This window comes from Penicillium riverlandense (assembly GCF_028828495.1).
Source record: "Penicillium riverlandense strain IBT 135883 chromosome Unknown utg000001l_segment0_segment0, whole genome shotgun sequence".
Taxonomy (NCBI): domain Eukaryota; kingdom Fungi; phylum Ascomycota; class Eurotiomycetes; order Eurotiales; family Aspergillaceae; genus Penicillium; species Penicillium riverlandense.
In genome coordinates, this window is record NW_026643194.1 from 548,346 (window position 1) to 573,181 (window position 24,836).

The 24,836-nt window shown below is 52.0% G+C and overlaps 10 protein-coding genes across 10 annotated transcripts; 5 read left to right on the forward strand and 5 right to left on the reverse strand.

The window, feature by feature from the left end:
* Positions 1 to 81: 81 nt before the first annotated feature.
* On the reverse strand, positions 82 to 1,369 carry N7474_000227 (rRNA-binding endoribonuclease; the record flags this gene model as incomplete). The annotated part of the gene is made up of 2 exons (XM_057191642.1): positions 82 to 597; positions 650 to 1,369. The coding sequence occupies 2 exons, from the start codon at positions 1,367 to 1,369 to the stop codon at positions 82 to 84; spliced, it is 1,236 nt and encodes a 411-aa protein (XP_057056595.1).
* Positions 1,370 to 1,632: 263 nt separating this feature from the next.
* N7474_000228 (putative flavin-containing amine oxidase) lies at positions 1,633 to 3,542 on the reverse strand (the record flags this gene model as incomplete). Its single annotated transcript, XM_057191643.1, has 3 exons — positions 1,633 to 2,372; positions 2,426 to 2,747; positions 2,805 to 3,542. The coding sequence occupies 3 exons, from the start codon at positions 3,540 to 3,542 to the stop codon at positions 1,633 to 1,635; spliced, it is 1,800 nt and encodes a 599-aa protein (XP_057056596.1).
* Positions 3,543 to 6,232: 2,690 nt separating this feature from the next.
* N7474_000229 (uncharacterized protein) lies at positions 6,233 to 7,467 on the forward strand (the record flags this gene model as incomplete). Its single annotated transcript, XM_057191644.1, has 6 exons — positions 6,233 to 6,235; positions 6,293 to 6,321; positions 6,655 to 6,753; positions 6,813 to 7,072; positions 7,143 to 7,254; positions 7,326 to 7,467. 6 exons carry the CDS (start codon positions 6,233 to 6,235, stop codon positions 7,465 to 7,467), a joined length of 645 nt encoding a protein of 214 aa, XP_057056597.1.
* Positions 7,468 to 11,149: 3,682 nt separating this feature from the next.
* On the forward strand, positions 11,150 to 12,518 carry N7474_000230 (uncharacterized protein; the record flags this gene model as incomplete). Its single annotated transcript, XM_057191645.1, has 5 exons — positions 11,150 to 11,350; positions 11,407 to 11,511; positions 11,560 to 11,933; positions 11,989 to 12,056; positions 12,112 to 12,518. The coding sequence occupies 5 exons, from the start codon at positions 11,150 to 11,152 to the stop codon at positions 12,516 to 12,518; spliced, it is 1,155 nt and encodes a 384-aa protein (XP_057056598.1).
* Positions 12,519 to 12,899: 381 nt separating this feature from the next.
* Positions 12,900 to 14,438, reverse strand: N7474_000231 (M18 family aminopeptidase; the record flags this gene model as incomplete). The annotated part of the gene is made up of 1 exon (XM_057191646.1): positions 12,900 to 14,438. The coding sequence occupies one exon, from the start codon at positions 14,436 to 14,438 to the stop codon at positions 12,900 to 12,902; it is 1,539 nt and encodes a 512-aa protein (XP_057056599.1).
* Positions 14,439 to 16,299: 1,861 nt separating this feature from the next.
* Positions 16,300 to 17,903, forward strand: hapX (bZIP transcription factor HapX; the record flags this gene model as incomplete). The annotated part of the gene is made up of 2 exons (XM_057191647.1): positions 16,300 to 17,510; positions 17,591 to 17,903. 2 exons carry the CDS (start codon positions 16,300 to 16,302, stop codon positions 17,901 to 17,903), a joined length of 1,524 nt encoding a protein of 507 aa, XP_057056600.1.
* Positions 17,904 to 19,305: 1,402 nt separating this feature from the next.
* N7474_000233 (mitofusin complex protein UGO1) lies at positions 19,306 to 20,860 on the reverse strand (the record flags this gene model as incomplete). Its single annotated transcript, XM_057191648.1, has 2 exons — positions 19,306 to 20,448; positions 20,501 to 20,860. 2 exons carry the CDS (start codon positions 20,858 to 20,860, stop codon positions 19,306 to 19,308), a joined length of 1,503 nt encoding a protein of 500 aa, XP_057056601.1.
* A 202-nt stretch (positions 20,861 to 21,062) lies between these two features.
* Positions 21,063 to 21,730, forward strand: N7474_000234 (ferredoxin family 2Fe-2S iron-sulfur cluster binding protein; the record flags this gene model as incomplete). Its single annotated transcript, XM_057191649.1, has 3 exons — positions 21,063 to 21,283; positions 21,334 to 21,440; positions 21,489 to 21,730. 3 exons carry the CDS (start codon positions 21,063 to 21,065, stop codon positions 21,728 to 21,730), a joined length of 570 nt encoding a protein of 189 aa, XP_057056602.1.
* A 180-nt stretch (positions 21,731 to 21,910) lies between these two features.
* On the reverse strand, positions 21,911 to 22,786 carry N7474_000235 (rRNA-processing protein RRP15; the record flags this gene model as incomplete). The annotated part of the gene is made up of 1 exon (XM_057191650.1): positions 21,911 to 22,786. One exon carries the CDS (start codon positions 22,784 to 22,786, stop codon positions 21,911 to 21,913), a length of 876 nt encoding a protein of 291 aa, XP_057056603.1.
* A 210-nt stretch (positions 22,787 to 22,996) lies between these two features.
* N7474_000236 (RNA-binding signal recognition particle subunit SRP54) lies at positions 22,997 to 24,654 on the forward strand (the record flags this gene model as incomplete). The annotated part of the gene is made up of 2 exons (XM_057191651.1): positions 22,997 to 23,074; positions 23,128 to 24,654. 2 exons carry the CDS (start codon positions 22,997 to 22,999, stop codon positions 24,652 to 24,654), a joined length of 1,605 nt encoding a protein of 534 aa, XP_057056604.1.
* Between the last annotated feature and the right edge of the window lie 182 nt (positions 24,655 to 24,836).

The following is a 24,836-nucleotide window of genomic DNA, read 5'->3' on the forward strand; positions in this document are numbered from 1 at the left end:
GAGAGACATGGTCATTGCTCATGACAGAATGGCTTTTCTGCATCCCTCAAAACGCCATTTAAAAAAAATGCAAAGATAGACTCAGCGTTTCCGCGAGTTGACGTTCCGGCCAGCCCCAACCCGGCCGCGGCCGGCCTGCTTGTTGCGCTCGCCCGTCAAGATACCCGGCAGGTAATCCTCGTCCATGAGATCATGCTCACGGCGACGCCGCCGCTCCTCCTCTGCATTGGACCGCACGTACTCCTTCTGGTCCTCGGCAAGGACAAGTTCCGTGCCCCAGCCGCCCTTCCCGCCGCCGCCTTTCCATTTGCCGCTTGCGTTACCTGCAATGGGCTTGGGGACGCTGTAACGGTTGCCGCGGTTGTTCCATTGCATGTTCTTTTTCAGGTGCATTGTGAACTGGCCGTTGGCGGTCGTAGTGCACGAGACACGGGTGAGCGTGTCCTTGCCGCATCGGGGGCAGAACTGCTTGTTCATATCCTTGGTGGTCAAGAAACAGGCGTGGCAGCGCTTGATAAAGGATTTGAGGTGTTGGATTCTTTGGAGCGTGGTGGTGGATAGGAGGTTGAGGTTCATCTGAAGAAGGACGTTTTGACACTGGAAAGAGGATTAGTAGAGACCCAAAACTTCAATGCTAGACCTTGCTTACCGCGAAATCGGTGGTCATGGTTACAACTTGCATGGTCTTCGGTTCCGATGCAGAAGATGTCGCGCCGCCAGCCTCGTCATGAGCCAGTTTCTTCTTGTAGTTGGAGGGTGTAATCCACTCGCCGCCATCCGAGTCAGAGCCGTCCTCCTCCTGCGCGTCGGGATCATTATCGTCCTGTGCGGCCTCACGGCCGTTCTCGTGCGATGTAGAATCCTCATTCGTTTGAGCATCTCCCTCGTTGTCTGCGATCGCGGTCTCTTGCACGCCCTCCGTAATAGCCTCCACTGCACTTTCATCCTTCTCCTCCGGCTGCTCCTCCTCCTTGACAGGCGGTTTTCCATTGACCCGCTTCTGGCCGGGAACGCTTCTTAACCGCCAGTCACCTCCGTTACGCTCGCACTCGATCTCATAGGCCAGCGCCAGCACTTCCACATCGGTTCGGCTCAGCACCGCGCGGTCACCGGTCTTGCGGGCGAATTCGCTGATGACATTGAAGCTGTTCGGGGTGGGGGTTCGCTGTTTCAGGAAGGGCAGATAGAGCGTTTCGACACGGTTGCGAGCATCGGGGTCACGGATCTCGCTGACCACGGAGGGGGTGGTGACGAGTTCCTCGCACTGAGCGAGCAGGGTTGAGAGCGGCGGGGCATTTTTCAGGATGGGGCCGGCGTCCAGTACGATAGTGTGGGCGGGCTTGGTGGGTGTAGGTGCAGAGTCGGCCATTGCCTCTGCTGGAGAATCGCTAATAGTGGCGATTGAAGCCAAGGAAAGACACCGTGTCGACTGTCGAGTCGAGGGTTGATCAATGAGGCGGATGGAAATTTCTCAATCGGTGGTCTGTGCGGGCTTATCTTATCGGGCGAAGTATAGAACGGGGACTAACTCTGTCACTACAGGTATGTATGGGCCATTACTGTCCTTGATTTTCAAGCTTTCAAATCAAGTAGTTCTTAAGTCAAAGTCTCTTGTCTTCCTCCCCCAGTGTATTAAAGTTTGGATTGGGTCAAGGCCACCATGGTTTCCTGCGCCGCCCGTTTACCCGACGAGATAGCGCCATCCATATAGCCCTTCCATTCGTACGCCGTCTCGGTGCCAGCAAAGTGAATTTTCCCATGCGCTGCTCGCATTGCCTCGTCAAGTTTAGACAATAGTCCGGGAGGAGATGCTGGGCAAGGGCATCCTTGCGCCCATTGATCCATTCCCCACTCATATTCGGATACGTTAATTGGCTCAGGCACACTCGTATAGGCCCCGAAGAGCTTCCGGATGTGTTGCTTTACTCTTTCGTATCGCTCGTGCTGCTGGAGTTTGGACAGTTCACGGCCGGGTTGGCCCACGGTAAAACAGGTCAAGGAAAACTGCCCCGTTTCATCCACACTACTATCTCTGGAGACCGTCACTGGTCCTTTGAAAGACTGCAAGAGGCCACACAAGCCAGCATGTCGCCACCACGGGCGGTCGTACAGTAGCATGACTTTATTTGTATACCCAAGTCGATTCTTTTGACTGAGTTCAACCTTGGATTCGGGAAGCGCAGGGTAGAAATCGATTAGGTGATAAAGTGGCGTTGGAACGGTTACAATGACTCGTTTGGCTAAAATCTCGCCACGTGCAGTCGAAACGAGAACCCCAGTTGCTGCTTGCTTAATTTTCTGAACAGGGGACTTTAACATGAGCGATCCTGGCCGAAGCAACTTTGCAAGACCCAAGGATAGCTGCTGGGAGCCTGGTAAACAAGGAGTCAGGATAGGTCATTCCAACAGATAAGAATTCGCAAACCTTTGGCAAACCTCAAATATTGGCCACCGTCTTTTCGATCGGATCGCATTGTTGACAAGCCACCACCACGTCGGCAATAGTCAAGAAAGAATAGGGCACTCATCTCGGGAGGTTCCAGTCCTAGCATTGCTCTCGTCCAAACTGTGGCTGAAGCGATCGCGGTTGGAGTTGCGCCTTTTTCGTGAAGCCACTGGGCGAACGTAAGGTGATCGGGAGCCTTTTGTTCCTTTCTCACAGCGTAGAGGTTAAGACTTCTACTGACTTCATCCGCTAACTCACGTATGAAGACCATATTGTCAACTCCGTTAGGTTCTGATAGCTTCTACAAGGTCTTTAGCATAATGTTTGAGTTGGCAAGGAATAACATCACCTCTGGTACTGAGCCATATGGAAATTGTGACACACTGCCGTCGATATCCTCTTGTATAACAGATCCTGATGTATTCTGTTGCACGAGTTCGAGGCCCAATGACTTTGAAAGCGCGAACACCTCTTTCTGGTTCGTGTCGTTGATCCAAGCAGCGCCCAAATCAATTGTCCGGCCATCATTCAGTGGTTCTATGGACAATGTTTTCCCACCCACGCGATCCCGCGCTTCAGCCACGACACACGACATCCCCGCTTTTTGGACTTCGTGAGCCGCCGAAAGTCCACTTAAGCCGGCTCCGACGATAACAACGTCTGCCATTTGCCTAGGCAGTTGTTCGACTGAAGCCGTTGCCTCTATCTCGAAGTGGTAATCCGGCCGAGCAAGCTTTGTAACAGGAATCAGCGTTGTGGTTGGACGGTGGCCACCAAGGAATTTGGCAAGATGCTTCGAGTGTGGGCGGTTATCAGGGTCATAGTCAACAATGTAGTACACGAGTTTGAGGACATCGGTCACCAAAGCCCCAGTAGCGTCAAGACAGCGGCGCAAATTGGTGAAAGCCAAGGCAATTTCGTCGTCTATGTTCGGAGGTACAATGTTGTTTTCATCCGCCCCAACCTGCCCAGCTGTGCAAACTATTCGGCCAGGGCCTTTGGAAGACGTAGCATGGGCCCACATGGGCTTCGGGTCAAATGTCTTGTACGGGTCGAAAGAAATTACGTTCGAGCTCGGTTTCGTAGTATGCGCCATTTTTAGAGGGTGGTATCGACTTTTGCGGGGCTTGATGTTCAAAGTATGAATTGGTGTTCGTATTAAAGCATGTTGAAAGAGGCGCTATTTATGTCATGCTATATTCGATGTCCGACGGACCGAGAGCAAGGGAGAAACGTGTCACTAATCCCGGAAAAGCACTGTGGTACATGCTGAGGTGTCAGTAAGCCTAGATGGGAAAAAGGTGCAGCCGAATAACTCGGAGGCCCCGAGTGCGGTGCTGAGCATCGGGCCCGAGAGGTAAGTTTGCGGGGGAAGGCTCCACCTCTGTATACGGATCCAAACCGTTGTACCTTGCGAGACTCGGATACTTTTCCATGGTATTGTTGACCATTTGAGCCAGCCCATCTGTTTTCTATATACAATACTCGCAAACTTTCTTGAGCTATAGATGACCCGATCCTTCCATTTGTTCATTGGCGCCAAATCCGAATGGCATGCGCAACAGACCATCAATGTCATCTTGCTGGGAATCCAGAAAAGAGTCTGCATAGCCTGCTCCAAACAACGCGGCCCAATTATTCTCTAAAGCATCTCGAGTACGATCATCAAAAGCTTCTTGTGTAACCAAGCTTGAGTGGTCTACTTTATCAGCACTCGAGCCTGCTGGATATACAGGAGTGTTGAGCCCCGAAGCAGCCTCCGTTTGTTTTTTGAGTTGCTTCAAGAGCCCCTGATACAGATGCCAAACTGCCTCAGCACTGGGCCAATAGTGCGATAGGCTCTCTGCAATCGGCAGTAATTGTTCTAGGCGGGATTGTGCCTGGATGGCTAGCACTGCGGGTCCATTTTGGGCTGTAGTCCTGGCTTCCAGGCTAGTCTGAAGTGCAGTGGCCAATAGCATCGTCTGGCAGGTGAACCAACATTGCCCGATAGAGTCTTTCGTCACCATCGTATTGAATATTCCCATAAGTGCCTGAGCTGAAACGTGGCATGTGTCGCTGGATTTGGTTGGTGATGGTGATGGTGATGGCTCAGTTATGTCGCTGGCCGTAGGATTTCCAAGTCTATGGAGGTGTAGTAATGCAAGATTGTAGTGTGCCAGCAGCAGGAGTGCCCAAAAGGTTGTGTTCTTTCCATGAATATCTGAGAGTCTAGGCGGAAGTTGAAGATACCATGTAACCAAACGGGTATTGAGGTTGGCTTGTGTCGTTCGGAATGACCCGGGCCTTTCGCGAAATCGACGCAGTGAACCTGGCGACGACATTTTCGTAATCACAGCCATAATTTCGCACAGAGCCGCATTCTGTATACAGAAATCTATCTCTATGTTTGGATTCGTTCGCGAGTTGCATTCAATGAAGTCCTCGGCGCATAAAGACCATTGGTCGCACTCGTCAGGGTCGATACTCAACGGTCTTCCATGGTGCAGGCTGCCGAGAACGTCAAGCTGATATATAGTCCACCAAACCCGCCTATAGATACGCTGGTCGTGAATCGGCATTCCTGCGGCGTTGGTGCCGTATGACGCGGTGCGATGCATTCCCAATCCAAATGCAATCCTGCATGCGATTCCAATCCAATAGTATGCATTTGCACTAACATCATCCACGCCTTGGAGATGCCAGGTAAAAAGCAATGCCGCCTGTTAGGCCACGATCTCGGGTCCGATTCACTAAATAGAAAAGCCTCAGATAGTAGCCCGAGAAGCCAAGAGACTGCAGGTTGAGGTAGTTGGACACAGTGTCTCTTGTAGAGGCCAGAGGCGTTGCTGAAGATTGTGGTAGAAGTGTTGTCAACCGTGAATAGCGGAAAGGATCCCCATTCTTATCCATTGGGCCCTTCCCCGCTTCCAATAACTGCTGATAAGCTCCGGCCCTGAGTGGCAGACATTGAGATTGTGGAGAAGTGGGACCCACCACCGTAAATATCATCTCTACCTGTCAATAACGAAAGGGACGCTTTCGACATTGATGGTAGACACTTATTACAAAAACTATGTTCACATCCGATCTAGAAAGTCGTCTCGGAGGCCCTTACGTGTGAATCCGCCATCGGTCCGGCGTTCCGGCTCAGTACACAACTATATTTTATATTCCGACAATCACAATCGTCTGCTAGCTTTCCTCCAGCTTGCTTGCCCGTTATTGAAGCGCATATTTTGATTGTACTATCTTGCCACCCTGATATGTACTACTTATCCATTGGGCTTTGACCTGTATTCATAATAATGGGTCGCAACTCGCAAGAATATTGAGATAATACAACCAATATGCACATTTTACAAGAGGTTTGAAGATTATTCTCTATGTTTCCAGTACGGCAAGGTAATGGCGATCGCTACTATACAGAAATTCATTTCGACGGACTAAAAAGTGCACATTCAACGCTGATTTCAAGCAATCATGAAGCGTCTTTTCAATTGCATCAAAATCCATGGACGACCCCTTAAAAATTCTTGAATGTCTGTCGAACTCTTGAATTAGGGGTTACGCGTGAGCACCCGGACGGCGAATGGATCCGCAGCTTCAACTAGACCTTTGACACCAGCGAGTCCCTGCGCTCCGGTACCGCCGATGACAAGAATTCGCTTATTACCCATGGGCGCCTGGTAGGAGATTTCTTCACTTTGAAGTCGATGTGAGAAAAATTGCTGCCAGATTGGTGGGTGTTGTGGCGATAGGTCGAAGTGAAGTGGCAGATTATCGCGGGCAAGTTAAGAGTAACATATGGTAAGTATGGCCTATCAAAATGTAAGTTTTATGATTTGGATTTGTAATACAGTCTAGACGCAGCGACATGACGACGAGGATAAGCGGTAAAGGCAGGCTACAAGGAATGTACGTGGGCCGAAAGGCGGCAGCACCGCAACCGGGCTACTCGGAGTTGATGCCCCACCCACCCCGCAGCCCGCCGGCTAGCCTAGGCCACATGCTGGTCATGCAATGAGGCAGTAGACTAGTCATTAATAAACCCGTTGATAAGGAAAGTTCTCTGGATTAAAGGTGGCGTAGGATGACCAAGGTCGTAAAAGTGAGCAGTCGTGAAATACGCAATGCGACAAGATGCCCGATAACGTCATTGTGCCAAGAGCCAGCAGCTTGAAGAGAATCAGTGGCAACAGAACATGTGTTTGCTATAAATATTGCAGGCATATCAGGCTGACGGCTCCATTTCCCACATTTGAGCTACAAGAGAAGGACGAAAGTATGGCGTCCAATATTCTCAAGGAATTGCTTACTCGGAACAGGTAACAGGATTTTGTAAACTTGTGAATTTCCCCAGCACCAATACTGACGAGATAAATAGCAAGTTCACCCAGAACTTCAAGGCCCCGCCAGATCTTATGACTATGGCCGCGGCTGTTCGAAACAGTGGCTCTGGCGTTATCATCCTCAGCTGTTCTGACCCGCGTTTGAATCCATATCAAATATTTGGTGTCGACCCAAGCATTAAGGGCGTCACGATGGTCCGAAATGCCGGTGGCCGCGCACTTGACGCCATCAGGACAATCTCTGTCCTACAAACTATCGGAAATCCCAAGATAGTCCTTGTTGTCCATCACACGGGTAGGTTGACTGAAGGGTTGTAGATCGACGAGCTTCGGGAACGGGAACTGACAATTAATGTACTTTCTAGATTGCGGGATGACACACTATCACGACGCGGATATAAAGGATGCCCTACTACAGATTGCTCCCAAAGAGAAAGATACTATTAACTCCATGAAATACGGTGAGATAGTTGGGACGTAAGCTTCCATTCCTCCCTTCTTTTCCCTCGGGTCTCCACTATAACAATTTGACATCTAACACGAGGCAGGATCGAAGAGAGTTTGCGGGAGGACGTGGCTTTGCTCAGGACCTCGCCACTTGTGAAGCCGGGAACATGGATTGTGGGTTTAAAATATGATACTGGGACTGGCGTGGTCACGCAGATTGAGGAAGTTCACGCAGGACAATGAGAAACCCGGATGCCTACCCGCGTAATAATCAGACTGAAAATTTATAAAAGTCTAGTCAGTGTAGCAACACTGCCATGTCGTTCGCATCTGATCAAGATAGCCCTTTGTATAAGACGTGTTGTCACCGCCGTTTGCTTTGAAAAATATATATAGCAAAGATAGCTGCAATCCTAAACCTTCCGGCAGCCTAAGCTGCTCACGGGCACCGTCATTCCGGATAACTTCCAAGGGCCACTGTTGTAGCTATGCACCTTTTGCGGCGAAACCATGGCAGCTCAATGCGTTCCGGCTCAGATGCCGAGAGTGAGTCGGCGTTGAACGACATATTTCTGGCTACAGATATTTGAATCAGAATTGTGAAAGACAGACTGCTTGATTTGGCTTTTGTTGCTCGCAGACGTGGGCAGAGAGTGCATTTTACATATTTTCTCATCTCTATCCATAGTAGTGTAAATTGATAAGATGGCTAGTTAGGAGATCCTATCAACCCCGCAATTTCGGAATCTTTGACCTGAGATAAAGAGATGTCGGTCGCTCCGAGCATTGAATTTGTCTTGGCGAATAGTAAGTATTCATTCGAGTCCTTCGGATCGGTACCGTCATGTTATGGTAACAATGTAGCTACTAACATAGAATAGCATCGCTAGTGCTGATTTAAATGATTGGCATGAACTAAACTATCTATTTCAAGTAAGTACTGCACGCATTCTGGGCTGACCTACTAACATGCTACTCCTGAAGTAGTGCACTGGGCCTTCTCAAGACCCCAAGGATTGTCCAATTCACAATGATATAAGCACAGTGAAATTAATATCAAATCATCAACATCAGTAGATTCTATGTTGGGGATAGACGGCCACAAATCTCGGGCGCACTGTGCACAATTCGAAGGGCTCTTGGGTTCTGCTCACAGGCTTAGAAACCGTCCAACCATGTCATAAATCATATCGCAATATCCTGCACCGACCTAGAAGGACTTGTCTCATGGTATACTCGATTCCTCGGCTTCGAGCTTGTCGGATCAATCAGACATTTTAATCGGCAATATCACGCTGAAGCATTAAAGGCAATTTTTGTTTCATACCCAGAATCGCTGCAAGAACTGAAGTTTGCCGTTCTTGTTAGTGGAAATGGTGTTGGGATTTGAGGTTTTCCAATTTATTGACCCGGAACCCAAGACCAGCCATTCAACTTTTGAATTTACACGTGTAGGGTTCTTTCGTATTTGCATTATGGATCGAAACCCCGAAACCTATTAAAAAAGGTCGAAGCTGCGGGAGGCAAGCAGGTGGGCGGATGGATGGATTATGCCAGGTACGCCTTAGACGGGCAAAGTGGCATATATACGCAAGACCCTTTGGGGGAATATCATTGAAATCATGTCTATTAGTCTTGAAAGGGTCTCTGAAGCAGGTGCGGCAGTGGCTTGGAAGAATCAAGGACTACGCGATTCAGCGAAAAAAAATGTGTCTTCGAAATTGTGATTGTTACCTAGCCATATTAAAGCCTCACCTCCTTCTAGGATGGTTTCGTCAAGCTACATTAGTGGGGCAGAGACCAGGAAACCATTTTCTCTTGAAATGTTGTTTGTCCCTAGAATTGCAATTGCGGCCAGGTACGCTCCCGTCATACAGGAGGCGCATGGTCGCACCAATCAACACGAGGTTCGAAACGAGCTTCTATCCTGCGGTGTTCGACACAAAGGGCTGTCTATCTGCGCAGTCATATTTGCATCTGAACCACTTCTTCCCAGCGAGCAACTTTTCTAGGAGGCATACCCTAGGGTCACAAGACTCTCTCGGAAACCTCTAAGTGGCTCGAGGCTACCATCTCTGCCTCTCAGTGACGAACGACTAGTTACACTGCATTGTTTGAAATTTCTGGGCCGAACGACTGAAAGTCTTGATTCTCAGAATCTGTGCAGGCGATCAACCATCGTGGTCGCTGATGTGATAGATCCATTGGGGTTGTCGGTGGCTCCCTCGATCGTGGCTATTTGATCTCCTCTAATTTTTCTTAGTCAATACCTCCCATTATTCAATTATTTTTGGTCGTGAAGTTATAGATTCGACGCAAACATTACTGGCCATGTATGAGTGTCTAGAGTATTCGTCTAGCCCTAGCGGAAGACCGGATCTAGAACTCCGTGCTCGTCCTCCAATCCGACTCGTCGAACTCACAGACTGGTAAGTAGATCCCCCTATTGTTTTGTATGGGGTGTGGGGTACAGGTCCCTTAGCAAGGAGGCGATTATCGGCAGGGATACCGGCCCAATGGGAGAGTGGAACTCACAGGTGGACGATCTTCCACGAAGCTTTTACAAATCAGCTTAAATATGTGATGCGATCGGAGACCAGCGCTGTGGGTAACAAAGTGGAAACAAAAGTCCCTTGCAAAATGTCCGTGCGAAGAGCTTAAACACAGCCAGCCCTAACTCACGAGCAGGTGAAACTTCGGCGATCATTATTGATATTGCCAAATGGAATTACAGCACAATGACAAATTGGAGAAGGTTCGCTAATTGCTAATCTCCGCGGTAACAGCGGGAGGGGATGAGAACGAGCGAGCTGGATTCGGCGTCGATCATCCGATCTATAGACTCTGCATTGCCTATTGGTTTCTGATGCATAATGATGACAGATCCTTGTAGGATCATCGGTCCTGGTAGCCCGTAGGAGGTGGCATCATCTTGCGCAAGCTCTTGACCAATAGTCTCAACCCCTTTTGAACGGTCCGGAACATACAGAATAGATCATTTCATCTGACAGATGGCGAGACACCGCGGAAATAGGCCCGAACGGCCACACTCATTCTAGAGCCCAGCCAGTTGTTGCCAATGCTTCTTCGGTGTCACTTTCAGCTGTCGAATGGCATTGCACCGTGTGCGGAGTACAGAGATGCGGAATTGCGTCGGACCCTTGATGCATTTCTTCTCTCCCTCCCATGCGTCGTGTTCGACCCCCTCGGAGCAAGAATATCGTCCGAAATCATTTCATGCCGTACTAACGGTCAATTTCTTGATCAATAATAGATTGTTCCGAATACAATTGCTTTTGTCATCCGGTATTAGAGCACCGCATGAAAAGAAGGGGGATTCTCTTATAAATAATTTTGCTTCCAAATCGCAATGCTTCCAAATCCTCTGAAGTTATAGTCTGTCCATAGTATCGTTTGAACCAGCCACAACTCTCACATAAACATAAGGGTCCTGCAGGAAATATAGGGCCATCCAGCAAGCGCGTCCATCCCAATCGGCGTACCCCGACGTAACCCCTTGCGCAACGCCACAACGCAACCAGGGTTTCTGTCTTGCAGGGTAAGCATCGGCCCGGGGGAAAGGTAAGCATGCAGGGGAGATCATCGACCTCACAGGCAGATGTTGCCTCGCTGGACAGCACTGTTGTGGATTTGCGCTCCGACCGTTTCCCAGTTGCGTTTCTTATGGGCCTGAGCCAGGGCATGGGAATCATATTAAAAGAAATGAAAAGGGCCGCCCGCCCTCTCCTTTTATCACCTTCACTTAGTCCATTGTTCTTCGTTCACTCATTTGTACCACGATCTTTATATCCTGCATTGGTTGTTCCGTTCGCCGCGTGGCTCTGATCGAGATTGTGTCGCCTGATCGATCTCGATTTTGAACTCGAAGAGACTTTTTTCTACTGGCTCTTGTTTAGTGCTTGATATGACTCTACTTGGGCTTCGCGATGGCCTCTTCCAGCGGGACAATGGCCAGCCGTATATGTCCTCGCGAGGTGCCCAGGAAATGGCTGTGAGCGTCATCTTCACGACGTTAGCTAGCTGCTTCGTCGCCGCGAGGCTATATACTCGTATAAGTCTGATGAAACGCATGGAGAAAAATGACTGGATGGTGGTGATTGCTCTGGTGAGGTTATTCTGTTCTCTTCGATTTGCAGATTAAACCTAACGAGCAAATCTCAGGCAAACTCGTTCATCTTCATGGGCTTGGACATCGTTGAAGCAACCAGCGGCATGGGTATGCACATAAAACTGATCCCACCGAACATCCTAGAAAGACAAATGAAGGTGAGTATAGATCCAACCATCACAGTTAAATTCTGATCAAAATCAAAGGCATTCTGGCTCACCATCCCCTTCTACAACGCCGCTGTTCTCTGCGCCAAAGCCTCCATCCTCATGCAGTATCTTCGCGTGTTCCCCACGCACCGCATGCGAGTTATTTGCTGGGTCATGATCGCCATCCTAGCCATCTACGGCACCTGGGCCGTGATCAGCGCGTTCCTAAATTGCGTTCCCGTCGCTAAATTCTGGGATGACTCCATCCCGGGATTTTGTCTCAGCAAGCCTGGTCTATGGTTCTCTAATGCGAGCATGCATATCACTACCGACTTTGCGATTTTGATGATTCCCATCCCTGCGCTGATGGCAATTGACCTGCCGCGGAAACAGAAGATTGCACTCATGGTTATGTTTGCTCTGGGTAGCTTGTAGGTATATACCCCAAGCGTTTATATATGAAAGCTAACAAGTGTCGGCTATCAGTGTCTGTATCACCAGTATTGTTCGCTTGACTGCCTTGAAGAAAATCGCCGATTCTTCGGATCCAACCTGTATGTCTACCGCACCCGCTTCCAAAGCAATAGCTAACCTGTATATCACCACTAGACGACAACGTCGGCGCGGCGTCTTGGTCTGCCATCGAATGCAACACAGGGATCATCTGTGCCTGTCTCCCAACCCTCAAGCCACTTCTCGCCCGCCTGTTCCCGCGCATGGCAACTAGCTTCAACGACAGTCAGCCGACCTACGACAGCCATCGTATGTCAACGCGGCACATTTCCGGGCAGTGGCACGGGGATCTGTCGCTAGGTGCACCCGCCGAGGACCCGGAGTATGGAGCCGGCGATCCGGAGAGGCTGTTGACTTTAACGCCTAGCAGCAACTACAACTACGGCCGAAGCAGCTGGTACAAGGATGAGAAGAGGCGCGACACCAAGATGTCTATCGTTCATGAGCAGAAGGACGACGGCCACTCTGCGGCATCGGACTCGTCGTCTCCGCCTCATAAATGATTGCTTACGCTTTTGTGCCCATGTTACCATGAGGGATCTGTGTCAAGCCGTTGTCGGTGTTCAAAGAGCATAGCGAGATCCAGCGTTGGGTTTCCACTCCGGACTACAACGCTCTTTGGAAGGATGACGAAGCGCTCAAACCGGCAAGTCCATTCTTTTTGTTTTCATGTTGTGTTCATTTGCGTGTTAGCCTCTTGTATTCTTTGAAAGAAAGTTTAGATATAGTCAAAAAAAAAAATAAAATAGAACAGTTGCAAACACGTTATTGTCAGACCCTAAACACCCAGAAATCGATAAGCTAGGCCGCCCGCCACGATGTGAGACTCGTACAAACGAAATCTAAAATCAACAAGTTCTAGGTCTAGCCCAAACTTACAGGCTCTAAAAGTCAGCAAACTCTTTATCCACCTCCTCAAAGTGATCAAAAAAGCCCTTGAACATCTTGACTCCCAGCCCAGGATCGAGGGACCCTGTGGTCGCACGGATGCTGTGCATGCTCAGCTGCGGGATACCGCAGTCAATAGCCCGCATACCGATGCGAGCGCTGGTCATAGGTCCGATAGTACCGCCGCTGCGCGAATCGTTACGAATCTGGAAAACCTGCAGCTTTGAGCCACAGCGGTCGGCGACGCGCTTCATGATCGCAAAGCTGACGCTGTCCGTCGTCATGTGGCCGTCAGAGTCGGCCGAAACTGCCACGCCAACGTTGAGACGAGGGGCATGGTTCTCCAGGTAGACGTTAAGGAAATTGGGGTTGACCGCATGGATGACATCGGATGAAACCAGGAAGCTGTTGGCCACGGTCTGAGAGAAAAGGTTGGGACCGTAGGTGTCCGTCGCAAAGGCCTCGGTGATGCGCTCCATGACGCTGCTCATGAAGTTCGACCGGGCTCCCTGTCGCAACAAGCTTCCAATCTCCTCGTCGTCAAACATGCCAACCATCTTGACGGTGCCGGTGGATGTGCTGTCCGAGGATGCGATTAGTGCCTCCTGTGCAGCATAGCAGCAAAGCTTGTCGTCAATCCGGCCAGCAAAGATGAAGTCTTTCTCCAACCCACCGAGCTGGGCAGGCTGGGTATCGAAAAGCTCCAGCTCCCAGCTGACAATTGTGCTATAGTCGGTGACTCCAATCTCCCGGGAGATTATCTTGACCAGCTTTTCGGGCTGGGTGGAAGCGAAGGACCCTGGTTTAATGTTCAAAGGAGGGTTCGGTGCCTGGTGCTGAAACAGATCCGAGTTATCAATACCAATTACAGGCACCATCTGTGTCTCCTGATTGAATGGTCCATTCGCGACAGACCCGAAATGAGGTGCCAACGTAGGAATTCGAGCAATTGGCCAATCCAGCTTGACCAGCTTGATCTCGACCTTGCCAGACTGCGGATCGCGAACCAGAACCCGGCCTCCAATACCAAGGTCACGATCCCACCAAGTCGGGCCCAGGCCACCGGCATACGGGGCGACACCGAGCTGCTCAAAGCCTGCCTTGTTGGGCACCTTTGAGACGGGCTTCAGCTTGGCTGTCAGGGCATCAACGTGACCAGCCACAATGGCCATACCGTTGCCACTCTGGTAGTCCTGGCCAATGTTGAACGCGATCAACGAGCTGCCATTGCGGCTGCAGTAGAACTTGCCGCCTCGCTTCAGCTCCGAGTTCCAGGCCTTGCGCTCGGAGAGACACTTGTAGCCGTGTTGTTCCAGTTGCTTGGAGAACGACTTCACAGCATGGAAGATCGTCGGGTTGGAGGTCATGAAGTCGCAGTACGGTTTCGAGTAGTCCTCGGGGCGGACCTCACCGGTAGGAGTTGGCGGAGCCGAGGCCTGAGGAGCTGGAGGTGCAAAGGGATCCGGCAGCTGGGCAGACAGGTGGGAAGCCCATGGCCGGTCCAGGCCAACGGTCGGAGAGGGCTTTCTGGTCATGGTTGTAGGTGCCGGGGAAAGTGAGTTAGGGTGTGTTTAGTGTAGAGAACAGATTGAAGGTCAGTCGTGAGGGGAAACCGAGGAGGCTGGGTGGCTTATCGATAAGGACAAAGATAAGGACTGCTGAAACGGGCGTGTCATCACACGCCAGTCTAGAGTCACCTATACATGATCCTAATAACGGTAATGAGGAAATTAGAAAAAAGAAAAGAAAAGAAGAAAGAAACTACCCCACATGGTATACGTAGGAATCAGAAAGATCAGGTCCCATAAAATATGTGTAGTAGGTTCAGAGGGGCTGTAGAAGCAAATATATATCTTCGCGCTAGAAGTGGGCAGGACAGGAGGCCTTCAGACCGAATGCAATGACTATACCTCCTGTGGTGCAACAAAAAGGTGGCCATGGTGTTAGACAGATATAAATTTGCTTAACTGCTGAACATAAATAGTGTGGAGCGATTTCACATCTATGACGGGAGCCCTATCTCGCAGAAACAGTGGTCGAAGAGGATGTGTGGGGGGTGTCCAGCATACATCCATCAATGGCTGGTTCAACTACGGACTTTTCATGGTGTAGCTCAACCAGCCTCACAGAGACTTCTTAAGGCTACGTTACTAGCAGCCGAGTGCTTCAGCCGGGTGCCCCGTGAAAGAAGGTGGCCACACCGACTCAACCTCGCAAAGTAGGTACCGACGAGATCACCAAACTAAGCGAATCTTCCTCCACTCAAATCGCCACCAAAGAATAGAGCTCCCTGGCACAGACTAAGAAATCGGCCAAGGCTTAACCCTAACTATGACCGAGAAACAGTCAAGACCACCTACAACACAATGGCGTCATTTCTATTTCCTAATCGGCCCGTGTGAGCAAATTTCGATCCGTTATTCGGCGTGAGGACGAGCCGAAGAGGCTAACTTCTCCACTGATTGATAAAAATCATCTGTTGGGAGGTGGGGAAGGGGTGGCAATGGCCAAGCCAATCCACCATGAGAAACGCACAGTGATATTCCAAGACCCAGAAGTTCCTAAGGTTGCAAGGACGCTATTTGTACCTTCTAGCATCATCGATCCGCAAGAAGTGGATCATAATCCGCTCGTTGGCCCAAAGGAGTAAGTCTAACGATCTGATAAGCACCGGAATTAAAGTCTGCCGACTACTTAAATTTTCTCAGCGCCGTCGATCCATCCTCTCGCCGTGGACGAAACGCCATTGGGGAGGAATTTCGGGACCAACCTGATCGTCATGATTGGCTGCGGGTCATTCCTCTTCAGTAATGGAGCGGAGATCGGAGCGAGGGGTTGTCAAGGGGTTGCTATGAGGGCTATTTTTTGTAGATAGGACGCTGCCGACTAAGTCCGCTGTGCGAGTTAGTTCGGAGAGCTAGAATAATAGATGGCTAATGGTGATGCCATATGTAGTTTTAGGGCTGAGGAGTTGTAAGACTGAGACATCCACTCCTAGTGGATAGGGTTAGGGATGCCCGCCGAAACCGGACCAACCCGCTCCTTTTCCTCCCGGACTAAAAGATCAGATAAGCGCAACGATCTGATAATTCTCCCATTCCCCTCGCCCCTTCGACCTCTTCGACCCTCGGTTTTCCCTAACATCATTATTCTTTCGGCTTCCCCCTTACCATCTACAAGGCTATATTCCTGCCTAGCGGAATTTTGCACAAGGTTCGTAGGGTATTTCTGCCCCTACTGCTCTCTGTGCGGCTACCTCGCTTGCCGGCTTCCGAGTGAATTCCGAAAGTGACCGACCGCATCGTGCGTCAGCCCCGACTCACCCACCACCATCCCAACCCATCCATGCTGACCATAATCCAGCACCTGTTACGACCATAAGACATTAGCCTGGTCATGGCCACTACGGGCGTGCCTATCACGCCTGCTCCAGTGGCCGCGGCACCTCCACCGTTGGCCCTCGCACCGGCGCCCTCTTTAGCCTCCAAGGCACCATCGGCAGCACCCTCACCGGGACCGGCCACTCCAGGCTCGGTGACTTCCAAAGAATGGGTGATTCCACCCCGTCCCAAACCAGGCCGGAAGCCTGCCACGGACACGCCGCCCACCAAGCGTAAAGCCCAGAACCGGGCGGCTCAGAGGGCGTTCCGCGAACGCCGCGCTGCCCGTGTCTGCGAACTCGAGGAGCAGATCAAAGATATCGAAGATAGCCATGATAATCGTGTGGCCGGATTGAATGAGCAGATTGACAATCTGTCGCGAGAGGTGGAACAGTGCCGCGAGGAGATGAATTGGTGGCGAGATCGATCCCATGCTTTGGAGAAGGAAGTATCCGTCGAACGAAGCGCCAAAGAGGCTCTCGTGAGAGAATTTCGCTCCTCCCTCACCGGCCCCAATGCCGGGAAATCCTCCACCATACCAGACTCTGTGCCTTTACCGCCGCGAACCCGCCCTTCGACGCGGAGCTCTCGCATGGAAGACGTGCAGCCGACTAGCCCAGACCACCCAGACCACAGCAGGAAAGAAGGACATGAGAACGTCCCGTTGGGATGCAGCAACTGCTCGTCGACCCACTGCCAGTGCATTGAAGATGCCTTTGCCATGCCGGTTGACTCGCACGAGTCCTCTCACTCGAAGCACCCCCCTCACGGTGTGGGCAGTGCCAACACCGAGCCCGACATTAAGCCGGACCCGGAGGAGATGGAGATTGATTTTACGTCTCGCTTTGCCGCTCCTCCTGCTCAACCAGCCTTAGGGTCTAACACCGCCAATTCCAATTCCAACTCCAACAATAACAACAACGCATCTTCGCCGCCCGTCGACCCCTGCGGGTTCTGCCAGGACGGCACGCCATGCATTTGCGCCGAAATGGCCGCACAGGAACAGTCCCGCGGCCAGCGCAACTCCTTCGAGAACCCGCGTCTCGCACCCATCCAGTCTCTCTCCCAATTTACACCTCCCCCATCCGACGGTGACGTCCGCTCCGAAGTCACCCTCCCACCAATCAGCCAAGCGACCAACCCCTGCGCCAACGGCCCCGGCACCTGCGCCCAGTGCCTCGCCGATCCGCGCAGCACCCTTTTTTGCAAAACGCTGGCAGCCTCCCGGTCAGCAAGCGGGACTCCAACGGGGGAGGCTGCTGCGGCGGAAAGGGAGCAGACGGCGGCTGTTGCATGTCACGCGTCAGCAATGCCCCGGCCACCACGACCACCAACCGTAACAACCCCGGGCCTGTACCTGCGCTCTCTGCCGCCCCCATGTCCGCCTCGCCGTCCCTGACCCTAACCTGTGCGGACACATTCACCACTCTTTCTCGGCACCCGAACTTCTCGCGTGCGAGCGATGACATTTCCACCTGGCTGCCTAAGCTGAATACCCTTCCTAACCCGCGAGACCTTCCCGTTGTACCAGATGGTCGCAATCGTGCTGCGATGGAGGTCGAGGCTGCTAGCGTGATGGGTGTGCTACGCTACTTTGACCGGCGATTTGCTGAGAAATAGAGCTCGTCGTTTCCTTTCTTTTTCTTTTCCTTTCTGTTAAGCTTGTGCATTATTTGGTCAAGTATTTTTGATACCCACACAGAGACCATCCCTGCTCCATCAGACGGTCGTGTTTCATTATTGCCTTCGACATCCTTCGTTGAACCTCCATTTCTTCAACATCCAACACCCGCCCCCTTTTCATTTATCCTCCAAAAAGCATCATTGTTGTCCTTGTTTCTCGCACTAATCCTGACCGTTATGAATATGGTCGGTGGTCGATTCTGTGGCGGTTCTACTGGTTTGGCCCCTTAGACGTTTGTTTTGGTCTCACCAGCGTTTTTGGTTTTATTGGTCATGTATACAATGTGTTTTTGATGAATGGAATGGTATCAAGTTTATTTGTCTACAGTATTCTTGTATTCTTCTAGTTCCAAGTTATATACTAGGCGCTGCTAGAACCAATACCGGCATCAAGAAGAGGTACCCGTTCGGGCGCCTGAAGGCGTAAGGAGGCTTAAGAACTTAGGGATCTTGGCTTATTCAGGCTTTCTTTAGGATTGCATCGTCTATAGCTACATGCACGTACGTACTTCAGGCTAGTTTTCTCGGGGGCGCCCGATAATTAATGGCCACTGGGGTCTTCTCCTACTATCTCTAAGAAACGTCCCAGACCCGAAGGATTGGAAAACTTTTAAGTCCTTCGGGGCAAAGGATCAATCCAGAAGGATCACGCCAGCAGGAATATTCCTCCTGCGGAGTACTGCCATGGCACCTCAGTATCTAGATAGCCATTTGTTAAATATGAAAATGGCCGACCCTAGTCCCTCAAAACACTCGGGATAGAAAGGGACTTTATTCGTGGCTAGGTACCATCATGTATGGTTTACACGACCTCGACGAGTACTCAGCAGTGTAAGATTTCATTCGAATTTGAGACTTGAATGAATGATAGACCAGACTAATGAACATTAGGTGATTGCTCAAATATCCAGTGTGTCTCTGATAGATGGAAAGATCTTAAGTGTATTTCCCCGAGGCCTTCTTGCAGTTTCTACCTCAGGCCTGGTATTAGTTCTGTCTGGGTTTCTAGTTCTAGAACCGATGGTGGAGGGACTTGAAATGAGGGAATGGCGCTTGGAGAATGGTGAAGGGAGAGAGATTTCTATTATATACAGAGATAGATACACGCATCCAGTTCGGGGGTATAAGAAGAGAGACACAAGGAAATCAATACATGAGCGGCGTGGCAGGCCGAAAATCACATCTCTCAACCCTCCTGATAGCGGGATACATGAGAAAAGCACAAAAGTACTTTTTCTCTGCAAACCCAGGAGTAGGAACCAATATAAAACAAGTACTCTCATCGCTCACTCACTGATGTCCCCGAAAAGAACATATCCGGTTTTATACAAATGTCTGATCAAAAGCGGCCACCGCTCGAGCGGCCGTGTCCGCCTTTCATCGTGACCTCTTCTTCACTGCCACCGGCCACCCCGCCGAGCAGGCTGGCGCCCCATATGCCAGCAATTCCCCACATCCCAACACGCCAGCCACGGTACAGGCCCCCGATGCCTTGTCCCTGCTGGCGTTTCTGGAGGTGCTGGGGCGCAGATCTGCCGAGAAGCTCGTGTGCGCGCGCAGCCTCGGACGGGGTGACACTGACACCTTCCTCGTGGACGATGTGCCACATAGTTCCAACAATGCCGCGGTAGGTACGCGGGGTGGGGATGATAGTCTCAACGTCAGACGCGTCGAACGAGGCATTGCGAATGCTGCCGCCGGCGGATTTCTGGCGCAGACTCAGCGAGGTGTATGTGGCGATCTGGGCGCGGCGTAGGACGGTCTCGAGCGGGAATCGCACAGCGAGCTCGAGACCGGAGCTGAGAAAAGTGAAGAGGTTCCACATGGATGGGTGAAGGAGGGGGTCAATTGATAGGTAGGACTTCAGGAAGAGTGGGGTCGAGGTGGTGATGAAATTCGGTAGGCTGGAGTGGAGGACGGTGATAGGGACGAGGTGCGGCGGTATGGTGCAGTTCGGAGTGGGGAGCTGGCGGATGGCGCGGATGAGTGACCGAGGCCCGTGTGTGGCAGGTGTGAGCATTAGGAATGTGCGCGCCGTGTCGATTGGGGAGAGGAGCATGGCGGAGAGCGAGGAGGAAATGAAAGACAGGACGAGTGTTGCCATGGGCGAGGCCGCAGTCAGGATGTCGGCTGCCATGGACGACGAGATGTCCTCTTCCGGAAGACCCACGACGGCGGACAGAAGGCTGCGGATGAATGTGTTGAGGGTGGGCAGGAGGAGCGAGTAGATAAAGGTCGCGTTGGAGGCCTTCCAGGGAGAGGTTGGACCGCCGCTGGTCCAGAGCTGGGAAAGCACCTCCATCAAGGAGTTGGGGTTCCGGATCGTCAACGAATGTTTTGAGGACGAGGTGGAGTCTGGCCGAATATAGCCGCTGCGGTCGGTGATGCGGTGCCGTGCCCTGCGAGACCGCGGGGTCCGCGTTGGTGTTGAGGGCGCAGCGGAGGTGAAGTAACTGCTCTCGTCGTCGGACGATTCTGGTTCCTGCGAGCAATGTTAGACTCTGTGCCATACCAGCATGCTAATCAGACCATACCGAGTCGTAATCACTTGGTCGAGAGCCTGGAGTCGACCTCGGATCGGACTCCCGCTCGTCCGTTGCATCGGGCGCGACGTACACTTGCAGAATCGTTTTGGCGACATCGAAGGGCTGCGCCGTCAGGACGTGTGTATAACGGAGGAGTGCCCGATTTAGCACATCTCGAGCCCAGTCGGACACGGATGACGACGAATCGAGGTAGTCGCCATAATCCAAGTCCGGGACGAGGTCGCGGGCTGTGCTGCCAAACACCTGGGTTGATGACGCCGACCTCACCTCGGTTGGGGCATTGGCGGGCGATAGACCGGAGGGTGGGATATAATAGGGACGCAAGGGATTGATCCCTTCGCGAGACATGATGGGTTGGCGAGAAGGGGAGGGAAAATGGGAGATGAAGAGATAGAGAAGAAGAGGGTCGGGGATAAAAAAGAGGTTGGGCAGTTTGTCTGGTTTGTCCGAGCTTTTTTTCCTCCCGCGGCCAATGGGGACATTCACTCATCTGTCTCTCCTCCGCCTGGTCCGTCAGCTCTTCTTTCCTTCTCCTTTCTATAACTAAACAATGGCCTTCTGGCGAGAAGCCGGACTGCAACTACGCCATGCGAAACCCACAAACTGTTTGGCTCCGTCGCGGAGATTCCTGAGCCACTCGACACCATCATGGCAAACAGCCCGGTTTAGTCCGCGCAAAACCCTACAGCCCTCGTGGCCAGCCCGGCGCTCGTTCACGGCGACTGCACAGTCTTTCCACGGTCACATTACGCCGCCAAAGCCCGGCGAGGAGTAAGGGTCCCCGGGAATGCTATCTCTCGCAGGTTATTAATGATTCCCAGGATCAATGTGTCCTTCATCGACAAGGACGGCACGAGGGTCGACCTTCAGGTCGCGGAAGGCGACAACCTACTAGATATTGCGCAGGCGAATGACTTGGAGATGGAAGGTGCGCTGAAGATATTCCGGGTTATATCCAGTCTCTAACCTATGATAGGTGCCTGCGGCGGTTCCTGCGCCTGCTCGACGTGCCACGTTATCGTGGAAGACCCCGATATGTTCGACAAGATGGAAGAGCCCTCCGACGACGAGAACGACATGCTTGACCTGGCCTTTGGGCTAACGGAGACTTCGCGACTGGGCTGCCAGGTCCTAATGAACAAAGAGCTGGATGGACTGGTCGTGCGGTTGCCAGCCATGACGCGGAATTTGCAGGCGAGCGACTTTGAGGGCAAATAAGGGCTGGAAAACAACTAGAAATATCTTATAGTCCATATGGGCTCTGTACTGTACTGTATCTGATCATGCATCTAGCAGACTTGCGCAAAGATCGCGAATGAATGAAAAATCTCCTGTACTATGTCACAAGCAATTATATCCATGAACGCCAGAAACATGCCATGAGAGAACATTATTGCATTATGCCTCCTCGATATTCAACGGCTTGCCCTTCTTCCCATTGATCAAGTCCAGGAACCCCTGCTTGCTGACCTCGTTGACGGCCTTCTCCCGCTCTCCCATACCAACAGTCCCCTTCTGGCGCTCTTCCTTGGCAGCCTCCTCGCCACGGACCTGGGCAGCGCGAACAGCATTGAACAGCTTGACCACACCACGCTGGGCCATCTTGCGCAGACGCTTTTCCTCTTCTGTCACGGCGCCCGTCATGCCTCTTTCGATGCCCATCACATCGCGCACACGGCCCCGATCCAGCTCTTCTTTCTTCTCAGCACGCAGCTTGGCCCGCGCTTGTTGGTCGAGCTTTTCATTTGCCAAATCGCTGCTTGTTTGGGCAGCATTCCTGCTTCGTGAGAGGACGGGATCGGCCCGCGCTGCTGTTGGGAGTTTCGTAGACAGGATCTTGGAGATGGAGGTTGAGAATGCGGTAGGGTCGTTGCGCTTGGAAACAGATTTTCGGTTTGCCCCTGTGGCCAATGTTTCAGAGCCGGACGAGTCGTCTTCTCCAGATGCATCTTCGTCCTCAAATTCTGCGTCCTCCTCCTCTGCTTCTTCCTCCCCTGCGCCGTCGCTGGAGCTTTCGTCGGATTGTTGTTGTGGCGCAGGTGCAGACTTTGCTTGCTTTTTCTTGGAGAGCTGGGCATCTGTCGGGGGCTTTACAGCCACACCACCATCCTCCTCTTCGTCCGAACCGGCGAGAGAGACAGCGTTGAAATCGGCATCTTCTTCATCTTCGTCGGAGCTGTGATACTGGGCTTGCTTGCGAAACTTCTTGGGGCGGCCAGTTTTGCCCTTGAGGCCATCGAGGACCTTGCGTTTCTTGGAAAAGGAGGGAGGCATTGTGAGACAATGTCAATAGTGAAGAAGCGAGATTGGCAATCTCCAGTCAAACTGATTTTCCAACTTTTTTTCCCGGCGGTGAAGGCGGTCAGGGTGCCGGCTCCCCGATTGGCCTCCACGCTTTCGCCTTCCCCCTCCACACCAACTACGGACACTCTTTCACTACTTCTTCGTCAATAACCCACGCACTCAAGCACATACATCGCAGTCATGGTTCTCCAGGATCTGGGGCGGCGCATCAACTCCGCCGTCAATGACCTGACGCGGTCAAATAACCTCGACGAGAAGGTAAGTGCATTCTGCGGATGTCTAATGAGGCCACACTAACTCTCGCTTCCTAGGCATTCGATGACATGCTCAAAGAGATCTGCTCTGCCCTACTCTCCGCCGATGTCAACGTGCGCCTTGTGGGTTCGCTGCGCAAATCGATCAAATCCAGCGTCAATTTCTCCCAACTCCCATCCGCCGTGAACAAGAAGCGACTAATCCAGAAGACCGTCTTCGATGAGCTCGTGGCGCTGGTGGATCCGCATGCTGAGCCCTTCCGGCCGAAGAAGGGCCGGTCCAATGTGATCATGTTCGTCGGGTTGCAGGGTGCGGGTAAGACGACGACATGTACCAAGTTGGCGCGCCACTACCAGATGCGCGGCTTCAAGACGGCGCTTGTTTGTGCGGATACGTTCCGTGCTGGTGCCTTTGACCAGTTGAAGCAGAATGCGACCAAAGCGAAGATCCCTTACTACGGCAGTCTGACACAGACGGATCCGGCCGTCGTTGCGGCGGAGGGTGTCGCGAAGTTTAAGAAGGAGCGCTTTGATATCATTATCGTCGATACGAGTGGTCGGCATCGGCAGGAGGAGGAATTGTTCACGGAGATGACGCAGATTCAGACGGCCGTGACACCAGACCAAACCATTCTCGTTCTCGACAGCACAATCGGTCAGGCCGCCGAGGCGCAGTCCGCCGCGTTCAAGGCTACGGCTGACTTTGGTGCCATTATTATCACGAAGACGGACGGCCATGCGGCTGGTGGTGGTGCCATCTCCGCTGTTGCGGCGACGCACACGCCTATCATCTACTTGGGAACGGGTGAGCACCTCATGGATCTGGAGCGGTTCGAGCCTCGCGCCTTTGTGCAGAAACTCCTGGGAATGGGTGACGTCGCCGGACTCATTGAGCACGTCCAGTCTGTAACGAGAGATTCGGCTGCGACGAAGGAAACCTACAAGCACATCGCAGAGGGCATCTATACCATCCGCGATTTCCGGGAGAACATCACCTCCATCATGAAGATGGGCCCATTATCGAAGCTCTCCGGCATGATCCCGGGTCTGTCGAATCTGACTGCCGGCCTCGACGACGAGGATGGTACCCTGAAGCTCCGGCGAATGGTCTACATTTTCGACAGCATGACCGCCGCTGAGCTCGACAGCGACGGCAAGGTCTTCGTCGAGAAGCCCAGCCGCATGGTCCGTATTGCCCACGGCAGCGGCACCAGCGTGCGAGAGGTGGAGGATGTGCTTTCGCAGCACCGCATGATGGCCGGTATGGCCAAGCGTGTCGGGGGCCAGAAGAAGCAGATGCAGCGCGCACAGAACATGCTCAAGGGCGGAAACAAGGACCAGCAGCTTGCAGCTATGCAGAAACGTATGGCTGCCATGGGTGGTGCTGGTGCCGGTGGATTTGGCGGTATGCCTGGCATGGGTGACATGGCTAAGATGATGCAGATGATGGGCGGTGGTCAGGGTGGTGGTGGCGGCATGCCTGGTCTCGGTGGTATGGATATGCAGAGCTTGATGAGCCAGATGGGCGGGTTGATGGGTGGAGGGGGAGGAGGTGGTGGTGGTGGCCGTGGACGAGGAAGGTAGTTTATTTTCTCGGTATCTGGCTCCTCTCGCTTTGCATGTGGACCGGTGTTGATGGCGTTTTCTCTTCTGCCTCGTACATTTCGTGTATCCTACAGCTCTCGATATATCTCATGCCGCTTTATCCTAAGGCTGGTACATGCCAACAAATCATATGCTGAATTTTGACTATCTCCCACCCATCC